The sequence below is a fragment of the Grammomys surdaster genome, unplaced genomic scaffold (genome assembly GCF_004785775.1).
Source record: "Grammomys surdaster isolate TR1022 unplaced genomic scaffold, NIH_TR_1.0 363, whole genome shotgun sequence".
In the NCBI taxonomy this organism is placed as follows: domain Eukaryota; kingdom Metazoa; phylum Chordata; class Mammalia; order Rodentia; family Muridae; genus Grammomys; species Grammomys surdaster.
The window spans coordinates 475,966-488,207 of NW_021604782.1; the positions used below are offsets into that span (position 1 = coordinate 475,966).

Sequence of the window (12,242 nt, forward strand, 5' to 3'; positions counted from 1 at the left end):
TTGGGGAGCCTTCCTTTATGACAATATTACACCCCAAACTGACAAATGGTTGGTAACTTGAACATATCCTTTATTTTTAATGGTGGGGAAGACATAGATGGATGGCAGCCAGCCATACCCATGCGCTCAGTATTCCTCCCCTTCTTCTGCCTCTGCTTCCACAGAATCCACGCCCACCTCTTCATAATCCTTCTCCAGCACTGCCAGGTCCTCCCGGGCCTCTGAGAACTCCCCTTCCTCCATGCCTTCTCCCACGTACCAATGTACAAAGGCCCGCTTGGCGTACATTAGGTCAAATTTGTGATCCAGGCGGGCCCAGGCCTCTGCGATGGCGGTGGTGTTGCTCAGCATGCACACGGCCCGCTGCACCTTGGCCAGGTCTCCCCCAGGGACCACGGTGGGAGGCTGGTAGTTAATACCCACCTTAAATCCAGTTGGGCACCAATCCACAAACTGGATGGTGCGTTTGGTCTTGATGGTAGCAATAGCCGCGTTGACATCTTTTGGAACCACATTCCCCCTGTACAACATGCAGCAGGCCATGTATTTGCCATGGCGAGGGTCACACTTGACCATCTGATTGGCTGGCTCGAAGCATGCGTTGGTGATCTCTGCCACTGACAGCTGCTCATGGTATGCTTTCTCAGCTGAGATGACCGGGGCATAGGTCGCCAGTGGGAAGTGGATTCGAGGGTATGGCACCAGGTTGGTCTGGAATTCTGTTAAGTCCACATTCAGGGCCCCATCGAACCTCAGGGAGGCTGTGATGGATGACACGATCTGCCCAATCAGACGATTGAGGTTGGTGTAGGTGGGACGTTCAATATCCAGGTTCCTGCGGCAGATGTCGTAGATGGCTTCGTTATCCACCATGAAAGCACAGTCGGAATGTTCCAGCGTGTGCGTGGTCAGGATGGAGTTATAAGGCTCCACGACAGCTGTAGAAACCTGGGGGGCTGGGTAAATGGCAAATTCCAGCTTGGACTTCTTGCCATAGTCCACTGAAAGCCGCTCCATCAGCAGAGATGCAAACCCAGAGCCTGTGCCCCCTCCGAAGCTGTGGAAGATGAGGAAGCCCTGTAGTCCCGTGCATAGATCGGCCAGTTTTCGGATTCGGTCCAGGACCAGGTCGACAATCTCTTTGCCAATGGTGTAGTGGCCTCTGGCATAGTTGTTGGCTGCGTCCTCCTTCCCAGTGATCAGCTGCTCCGGGTGGAAGAGCTGCCGGTAGGTCCCCGTGCGTACCTCATCGACCACAGTGGGCTCCAGGTCCACAAACACTGCCCTGGGCACATGCTTGCCGGCTCCAGTCTCACTGAAGAATGTGTTGAAGGAGTCATCCCCGCCACCAATGGTTTTGTCACTTGGCATTTGCCCGTCAGGCTGAATACCATGTTCAAGGCAGTACAGTTCCCAGCAGGCATTGCCGATCTGGACATCTGCCTGCCCCACGTGGATAGAGATACACTCACGCATGCTGAACTCCGGAGACTTGCTCAGATGCCGCCTTAGCCGTTCCTCACCACCGGTCCTCAACCCATCCTTTCTTTTCTACTACCTCTGGTGGTGGTGGGTTAAGAGGGAGGCAAAAGGATTTAAAATCATCATTAAATGTAGACTTTGAAAAATTAAAGTTACATATATATGACTAGAAACATGACCCTAAGCCCTAGAGTTTTAAAAAAACCAAGCTGAATCAAGTATACTGAGCAGGGAAGACTACGTCACAGACAACTTCTTTTTCTGTTTACTCTAATTTTAATTAACATAGAGATAAGTGGCCATTCTTGAAGCTCTTCTTACACAATCATGCCTTCCTTGCCTTGACTTCTTCCTGTAAAGTTATGATAGGTGATCACTGGAACACTGGAAAGTTTATTAAATATAAGTATATTTTCACCGATCTTACACATACATACACATACATGGGAATCTTAGTGTCACCGTGAATTTTATTTTTTTGCTTCAGAGTTTCTTAAAATAAGATTTTTCTCAATTACGAAGAATACAACATTTTCTAATGTCAAGAATTAAATATCACTAATATTATATTGTCCAAATATGACTAAAGAGAAAATAATAAATGTACAAATGAGTAGAGCTGAATAGAAAATGGGGATAAAATTCTGAATACTGAGAGGGAATGCACACTTCTAAGAACTTTCACAATCGGAAACAGGCATTTGATAGTTCTGATAGGATTTCTGAGAGAGATATTTAATCAGTCCCAGTTTGAATGATTTTAATTGTATCTCTCACATATATTTGTGGAGACATTTTAAGTTTACCCTCCTATCACTGAAATTTTTGTATTGCTCTTTTTGCTTCTTCCTATTAATATTGCATTGTTTAATCAACATAAAGACTATATAACTATTTTCTTTATTTCCAATTTATCCATTTTCTATTTATGAATATTTGCTCTTGTTCATGTCTCTGTGGTTAAGAGTGAATTCTACTCCTGCTCTAGTGGATCTGACACCTTCTGGACTCCTTGGGCAGCTGTACTCATGAGTACATATATATGCAGAGACATACACATACACATTATTAAAACTTTTTTAAAAATCAGCTAGCCTGGGAACACACATGGAGGGACCCATGTTTCTAGATGTATTTGTAGAGGAGGATGGGCTTGTTGGGCATCAGTGGGAGAGCAGGGCCTTGGTCCCTTGAAGGCCCAGTGAGGGGAAATTTGGGGGATGGGAGGTGGGAGTGGGTGGGGGCCCTCAAAGAAATAGGAGGAGGTAGGATGGGTTAAGGGATTTCTGAGGGTGGGGAATGGAGAAACATCTGAAATGTAGATAAATAAAGTACCCAATAATAAAAAAGAAAAAATAAACAAACAAACAGTGGAACTGGCTGTGGCAGTCAACATTTAAGACTCTTTAGCAGCAGTTTAAAATTACACATATTGCGGGGATTCCTTATAATTGTCAAGGATGAGAGACTGTGGAATGGGCCCATGGAACTTTAAAACAATATCCTCATAAAATAAAAAAGGGGGAGATATACCCCTGTACACAACAAATTTATTTAAATCATATATATATATATATATATATATATATATATATATATATATATGTATAATTGGATGCCAAGTAACTTTCTACTGAGTATCTATGGAGCTCTACAACTAGGCACACTTATGCATAGGTGAAAGGGATGGATCCACTTACTGGCATAAAGGATGATCGTGATCAGGTATTAAATATGGGGAAGAAGGAATGTTTGTGTTTTTATCTGCAGGATGCTGAAGGAGCATGGTGGCTGCCAGAGCGATTGGTGAGACATGTTGATGCCAGGACAAAGAATGATGCTGAACTGTGAGCTTGCTGAGTGCCCTGACAATGGTGACTGGGAAGCTGTATTGGACATAAGTTCCGCAAGCTGCCTTGCCTTAAATTCTTAGACCTTGTGAAACAGAGAATCAAAAAGAGAAGTTATAATGCTGCTTGTATTGTTATTAAATGTGATCAGTTATTCAGACTCAATCATGGACTGGTCTAGAAATCAATCCAATATTGGAAATAACAGTCTTCATCTGAAAGTCTTGTTCTGGACATTTTCAGAGACTTATATGGAAATTAGGTGCAGTTCTCTATGATGTTATGTTAGCAAGAGATAAAGTTGGGGCAAGATCTAGATATCAAACAGGTGGGTTTTGTTTGTTTGTTTGTTTTGTTTTAAATCAAGTTGTAATTTTTCCTTATTTACACAGGGGTTATAAACACAAAAAGGCAGGATGTGGGGAAGGGGATGACACTGGAGCGTAGGTGTTCAGGGGGAGTACAGGTATCTTTCAGAACAGGGTATCGGCTGGGTGAAGGTTCAGGGGACAGGTCACTATGACTCTGCCTATGATTCACTTGTCCTTGGTACTATCCACTAAGGCTACCTATTTACAAGGTCTATGACTACTCAGGCTTGTAAATTTCCACAAAAGCTGCCTGTTTACAATAGCTTATAGCCATCTGTTTCAGTGTTTTTCCATAGTGACCCAAGACTTTGTGTTAGCATGTATGTATGTCAGGCCTATTGCTGATTTTAGGCCTATGGCTGATTTTAGGTCTTCAGTGTATAAGCATGGCTGCCCCTGACATCTTCTCCCTTCTCCAAGTATAGAAGGGCTGTGGTGATTCTAATCTTGTGAAGGCGGGTATAGAGGCTTGACTTCCAGTAATTGAAGGGGACCTTGTAATGGCTCCGGTTCTCCTGTTGTTGTCCAGTGAGGCATGAGAGCCATACCCATCCCGATGTCTTTTTCCAGGAGAGGGGATACTTTTGACATCAACCCTTATGCAGTCAGGTTTGTCCCTCAGGGAACTCAGAGAGATATTTTTTAACTTTTATTTATATTCCCTTGCAGTGCTTAGCCTCCCAGCCTAAGCAAGAATTCAGATCACCAGTCAGAGGGGGGTTCTGGGTGACTCCTCTCTGCTTGTTCTAGGGGTGGAAGTCCCCCCTTTTAGGTTGGGTGGATGATGCTGGAGAATATGCTTACCACTCAAGAGCACTGGATCCTCTTGATGAAGACCATATTTGATGCCTGGCATCCATATGACAGCTCATAACCATCTGAAAACTGCAGAAACTGCAATCCTAGTTCCAGAGCATCTGATACTCTCTTCAATTCCTCTGAGGGTACCAGGAATGTCCAGTAGCCAGACACAGATGCAGACAAACACACACATACACAAAGTAGGTAAATAATTAAAAAGAAAGAAAGAAAGAAAAAACAGAGAAAGAGAGAGAGGGAAAGAGAGAGAGAGAGAGAGAGAGAAAGAGAGAGAGAGAGAGAGATTAAAGAAATTCAGAAACAATAATTCACTTTGAGATCAAAGCCCATCTCCTTAACCCGGAGTTTGTAGAACCATCCCCCTGTCCCAGGAGTTCGGCCTTATAATCTAACATATGTCTCTACACTTTGTCCTGGATCACAGATACATTTTTAATATCAATGTAATCTTGCTGAAGGGATGCTGACAACATAGAAGAATGTCAAGTTTCTAGCAAAAAACACCCACCAAAAACCAAAAAACCAAACAGGTGTTAGCACATGTGTTAAGGCTCTTTTAATTTTCAAGTTAAAAATACTTTTGTTTCTTCTACAGTATTTAATGTAAGTTGCATTGTTTGTAAACCTTCTAATTGTGTTTGTGTTTTGAAATCCAGCATGTCAGTTATGGTGGTCTATCAACCAGCTTTTGTTTTAGTGCCCTGAGTATCACAGAACCTTGATATTCTAAAAATAGCTTGTAAGTACTGGAAGAAATGAGTCAGGCTTTAAGCAACAGCAAGAGGGTAGTGGACTTGATTATTGCTGGTATAACAGCTTTAATTACATTAATTGGTAGCACCACTGCTTCTACAATTACTATGACACAAGAAGTTAAGACAGCTACTTTTGTTAATCATTCAGCAAAAAATGTTAGTAATGTAGTGAATATACCAGAGGATTTAGATAGGCATTTGGAAGAACAGATTGATGCTCTTTATCCTATTCAAATCATTGGAAGGAGGTTCAGAATTTAAGGCTAAGAAGTCATCTTGAGTTTCATGCCAGATACCATTGGATTCATGTTAGCTCTACAATTTACTGGGTAGTCATTATAATTAGGAAGAAGTTTAATGACACGTGCAATGTATTTGGCATAATTCTAACACTTCTCGGTGTTATCATCCTGATAAGCCCTTAGAAACAGTGATTATTGGAGTGTTCATGTAATTGGGTTTAATGCCTTACTCTTTCTTTGACTATTTGTGTTTATTGAATTGCTCATTCCTTGACTGCATCTATTGTATTGCTAGACCCTCAACCTAGAACTGACCTTAATATATGCATGTAATCAAAATGGTATAAAAGCATAAAGGAGGAGGGGGATGGGATAGGGTGTTCTAGAGAGGGGAAATGGGGAAAGGGGATGACATCTGTATTGTAAATAAATAAAATATCCAATTAAAAAAATGAAAGAGAAAAAATCACTAGATAAAACAAGCAAACAAACAAACAAAAAACCAACACAAAACAAATAAATAATTAGAGCCATTATGTGAAGGGAAAGATAAATGAAGTTCAACATGAAACTAAAATGCACAGATCACTGCAATAACCACCAATAGGTCCACATTTTAGTATTTGAAGCCCCCTTGAATTGAGGCTTTTTAGATTTTGCTAATATCTAACTCAGTGCCTCACAGAATTTAACAACCATTTATGAAAGGAAATATCTTCCAAGCAAACACTTACTTGAAAAATATCAAAGATATGTCTGGAATAATTTGATGAACAAAAAACATTCTGTGCATGTTTAGACACACAATTTGTGTGTGTGTATGTACATGTATTTGTCTGCATGTATGTGTGTGTGTGGAGGCATCTGTGTTCTGGTGTGTGTGTGTGTGTGTGTTTGTGTGTGTGTGTGTGTGTGTGTATTTGTAAGCTAGATGTCTATAGTGGTGTTATCTTCATTTGCTCCCCACAGTGTCCTAACTGAATCTCAGCTTTCCCAATTTTGTTAGACTAGCTGTCCAGCAAGGTCCAGGGATAGTCTTATCTCTGTTCATGCAGGCATATGTTGGCATGCTAAATATTACATGGTCTTCATGCTTAGTAAGCAAATAATTTACCTGCTGAGCCATCTCCTTAGTTCCATAAACAGTAAACTTTGTAAGCACAGAGAATGTATTTTCCATTTCAATTTCCATAAAAATGTCCTGTATTGTTACCAAATTTCATTTAACATTTCTAAGACAAGAACTGTATGAACATTTTATTTTATCACAATGTGCTGAAATTTGAAACTATAAAATTTGTATAATCTCCTTTTATTTCCTAAACATACATTTAGGGAAATTTGAGAAAGCATTGTCAGTTAAGTATTAGGCAGAATTTAAATCAATGAGTAATTAAAGACTACTAAAAACAAAATAACTTTAAAAAATGTTTTTAAATAGGTGTCCCTAAAATAGTTAAAATGTGTGTTATTTGCCTGAATTACCAGATTAACCAAGCAAAACATAAGGTCATACATAGAGTATGTTAACTGTTGTATCTGATTGAAAAGAAAATATACTTGCTCTTAGTCAAAAGGCTAAAGCATGATAGAGGAGGAAACTAATAGTCACCGAAACACATCTGTTCAATAGACAAGTCTTTAGTTTGTCAAAGGAATGGACTCCTTACCAATTGAATAATTTACAAACTTCTTGGAAGAAAATGTAAGTACATAATGATGTTTTACTAAAAATAACAGAGAAATAAAATACATCCTTATTATTATTTTATAGCATTTCAAGGAAGAGGGTTTAGATTCCTTAATATAAACGGAGTGCTATGAGTCAATACAAAAAAGACAAATATTCTAATAGAAAAGTAAACTAAGAATATGAGCAACAAACTCACAAGAATGAAACTAGCCAGTAAAGCAGGAAAAACATTTAACTCCAGCACTTATGAAACTTCAATAAGTACAAACACTTATCAGTTATAAACTTTCAATTTTCCATTGTTGAAAAATAGTGCTATACAATTTAAGTGGTTACATTATTTATATTAGGGATGGATCTTTTGCAATGCTGCTTATTATAAGTACCTTAAAATATTTTCTGTACTTTTGGCTGTGTAATTTCTTCCTTAGGAATATATTCTTGGGTCATTTTAAGTGATCTTCTGCAGAACTCATGGTCAGGAATCTTCATAGAGCCAATATTTATAATGTTAAAACACAAAACTTAATACCTGGTTAGAAAAATTGAATATAAAATCAAGCTTAATAGAAGTATCCAATTATACATTTGAATGTTAAGATATATTGTTTTTGAGAATAGTATAATTTTTATTTTATTTTTATTTGATTTTATGGAATGCTTAATTTGAAAGAATAAATATCATTATTTTAAAAGACTATAGTCAAAATAATATTATTTGTGACACTCTTTGATTTCTGAAGATCATATTTGAGAGACAGTAAATATTTTTCTTTAACTTCCAAATTTAGTAAAACAGTATAAATAGTTCATATATGAAAATAGAAAATAGTCATATGTATGTTGGTTAGAACTATGTTTCGCACAAGCTAATGAGATAGGGTGTTCATGAAGTTATTTTTGAGAGCCATTTGTTTCTTGTTTCATTGTTGAACAAAAAAAAATCTTATTTGGGAAAGAACTATGAATTAAGAATGTTACTGATCACAGCTACACAATGACTTTGCAATAAGGGATTATGTCTTGAGAGTTCTACAGTTATTTTTTTTTCTTTTTTTTTAATTTCTTTTTTTTTTGAACATGAAATGCTTTTTTATAGCATGTTTTACAAGGGGAGGGGGTAAGAGGGTCCAGGTGGTGGAAAAGTACAAAATCTTCTTGGCCTGTGCCTTGAAACATGTCATGGTCTATATGGTACACTGCCTTTAATTATGATCTACCTGGAGTTCTTCAGAAGATATGGTACACTGCTTGAGTTATGGTCTCCCTGCTATTCTTAAGAAGACATGGTACTCTGCTTTGAGTCTATCTGCAGTTGCTAAGCAGGATCTTGCAGTTGCCAAGCTTCAGAGGACATTGTGCAGGTGGGGAAAGGTAGACAGGGCTCTCACCCTCCTTTCACCCACATCAGAGTCCCTTGACGTTGCCCATCGTCGACAGCCTAAAGCCTTCGACCATCGATGTGACTCGTCTCACATCAGTGTTTTGGGGTTGTGAACTTGTCTAAGACCCCCCATAATTAGACATCCAAATTCAAAACTCACATAGTTGGGATTGAACATAAGACACCTTCTCTAACTAAACAGGGAAGGGGGAGATGCCAGAAGCCAGGACCCTCGCCCTTACCCTTACCCCCTACAGTTATTTTTAACTACCCTTATAGTGAGATTTTGGTTTCTTAAAAATGCCCAGTTATGTTATGTGAATATTTCTTCCTTTAATACCAGGTGTGGTATATGGGGCTGCTTCAGGTTGTCCATAAAAACTAACTATGATTTGTCCCCTGTGCTGGCAGAGGTATGATTCTGCCAGCTGAAGATAGTTTACATTTGGAATTCTGGCAACTTTTGAGAGGGTGTAAAAATGCCAGCACTCCAAGTGGCTGCAGAAGCTCTGCTTCCCCTGCTGCTGCTCCTATTGCAGCCTGTCAAATGGTCATGAGCAAAGAGAGAAGACAAACTGGATATCCTGATGATGAAGATCAAGCTTGTCACAAGGAAATCTAATCTGATCTAATACAATAATCTAATCTAATGAACACTTCTAAGCAACATGAAGTAGTCTAAACCCTATTTCTCCCCTATGTAGTGTTGGAAGTTGTAAGGGATTAGGATGGAATAAGCATGGGAAGAGTGGTAGATACAAGAACCCAATAAAGTCACCAAAAAGGATGTCCATATAACCCTGTAAAAATTTTAGAGGGGTCTTAAAAAACCACAGAATTTGAAGAAACCTTGAACCATTTGGCTTTTTTTTCTCCTTCCATTTTACATCTATAATATGGAAATATCCTGAATGAACAAGACGAAAGGTAAATGTTCTCCCCTGATTGTCCCCTGTTTTATGATATGCTGTGACTATTCACATGAAGATTACTTGGCAAACATCTTAAATAGGTCTTAATGTAATAGGCAAATTCCTTGTGGTTTTAACATAATATTGCTCATACTTTGCTTGACGGTTTGTATGAAAATAAACCTGTGTAACTGGACATTGACTTATTCATCCTCTTACATAAGATGATCTGGACTGCATTGGTATAGACACACTTTTGAGTGGAAGGGGAGTAAATTTTTGATCTTTAATATTGTACTAATTGTAGAGAAGGTCCAGTCTTTAGCTAGGATTTCCCAAAACTACAGGGTTCTGAGTGTAGTTCTCATCAATTCTTCATTCAATTCATTTGCTTCTTAGATTAGAATTGAGGTAGTTAATTTCCTTTTGATGCAGACTTTGAAAGTGCCATTCTGTGGCTACCTTTGATTTATGGCGCTTTCTGCTTCATCTATAGTGGTGCAACAAGATCTTACAAGCTGTGACAATTTTTGATTAAGTAAAAATGATGTTAAGTATTTGCATATGGTGCAAATGTATTGGTTTCATGGTCCTTCTTATTTCATGGAATATCACCTTCAACCTTGGAAATACTTAAATTTTAAATTTTGCATATGTACACATTAGACTTTTATGAACATTTTCATTACTTATTAATTATATGTGCCTCTTCACTGATAAAATGGTATTTTGAGTAAGTACATAGAACAAAAATATTAAGAAACTAAACAGATGACATTTAGAAAGCAAAGGGGGTTTTAGATTTTTCTTTTAGCTTCGTGATACCGGAGCTATCCCCAGGGATCCTGGCTGCAGATTATTAGAGCCATTTAGGGATATAACCAATAATTGAGTCAGTGTGTTTCAGAGTCTGTTCCTCATCCTTGCAGGGCTAGGGATTTGGTCTTATCAGATCTAAGATAATTAGGCCCTGGGAAATCGCTTCATTTCAATGAATGGAGAGATATATAAACTAGAATATCAATTTAGTCTCTTGTAATGAGAAATAGAACTGTAGCTAGGGCTGAATTACTCCTACCAGCAGATCAGCATACTCTTTCCTGGTAGGCAATTTACAAAGTTTATAACATTTAATCAGAAAACGTATCTAATGAATATAGATATGTGTATATATTTTAATTTTAAGGAGTGTCTCTCCTAATTTAAGGTAAGGCTAAATTAAGACCACAGAAAATGTTCTTACTCATTAGAGGGTAGATAGAGGATCAATGTTGAATCTATAGGCTTCTAACCTCCATTCCCTGACTGTATGTGAATAATAATCCCCTCTCTTTTATACTCTATACTTTTTATAACTCTGTAGTTTATATCTAAAAATGTCAAAATTGTTTGAAATATGAATTCAGTGGTTCAGAATCTATATATACTTTGGTTTTTTCATTTATCAGTATTCTGTAAGTTGTATAAGTAAATGTTTTTTAACTCAGTCTTATAAGATATTCCATTGTATGCATCACATTTTCTTTATATAACACTACACACGATATGTTCCAGGTCAATCTATGGATCATAGTAGATTCCTAGATGAGGCCATATGAACAGTTGCAGAGCCCTCTTGTGTGTTTTTTCCTGGGTTAGTATACTGGCAATGGCTCAAAATCATTATTCTACCCAACTCCAATTTGGCAGGCTAGTGAATTTATTGAATTTACAGGAGAATGGATAAAGTATTACTTACACAATTGTCAATGATTCATCGAAAAGGAGCCTCTTATAATGGTTAATAATCAAGATTAGCAGAAATATGACAGTGGCCAAGGACAAGGAAGTAGGCTTCAGGCAGGAATCTGACATTAAGCTAGAATAAAGAAGTAATTTCAGACAGGAATCTAAATTTTAGGCTAGAACAAGGAAGTAGGTTTCAGACATGAAAATGACTTTGGGCTAGGACAGGGGAGTTGGTTCAGATATTTTGGTTATCCTGATAAGCCCTTATAAACAGTGATCATGGGAGTGTTCATGGAATTTTGTTTATTGCCTTGTTTGTTCTTTGATTATTTGTGTTTATTGTATTGCTTTTTCCTTGACTATTTGCATCTATTGTATTGCTAGTTCCTCAACCTAGAACTGACCTTAATACTTGCATGTAATTAAAATGGTATAAAAGTAAAAATGAGGAAGGGGATGGGATAGTGTGTCCTAGAGAGGGGAAATGGGGAAAGGGGATGGGATCTAAAATGTAAATAAATAAAATATCCAATAAAAATGGAAAAAAGAAAAAAGCACACACACATATGTATAATGTATATGTATATGTGTATATGTATATGTATATCTATATGTATATGTATATATAAATAAAACATGGTGTCCCTCCTTCAATTAATCTACTACCTTACCTGGTACCCCTCAATACCACATGCTGGCTCCTGAGGGGAATATAGAACAATGCCAGGAATCTCAGTTGAGGGTCCCATGTCTCTCTCTCTTTTCACTATGGAGTATAAATTACCTTATCTCCATATCTATTGATAGATATAGATTTACTTATTTCATTTTCATAACTAAAGTTATGAGCCAAAGTTACCTCTGCTTTATAACGGCTAATTGTCACATCAAGCCCCAAGGAAACCACATTACTCCAAACTTTCTTTCTTTCTTTCTTTCTTTCTTTCTTTCTTTCTTTCTTTCTTTCTTTCTTTCTTTCTCTCTCTCTCTCTCTCTCTCTCTCTCTT

General features: G+C 37.9%; 1 protein-coding gene across 1 annotated transcript; it reads right to left on the reverse strand.

Annotated features, from left to right (window-relative positions):
• Positions 1-126: 126 nt before the first annotated feature.
• On the reverse strand, positions 127-1,476 carry LOC114631582 (tubulin alpha-3 chain-like). Its single transcript, XM_028779960.1, has one exon. It carries the CDS (start codon positions 1,474-1,476, stop codon positions 127-129), a length of 1,350 nt encoding a protein of 449 aa, XP_028635793.1.
• Positions 1,477-12,242: the final 10,766 nt, after the last annotated feature.

Coding starts and splice junctions, on each gene's coding strand:
- LOC114631582 (XM_028779960.1), bottom strand. CDS start 1,476: ATGCGTGAGTGTATCTCTATCCACGTGGGGCAGGCAGATGTCCAGATC.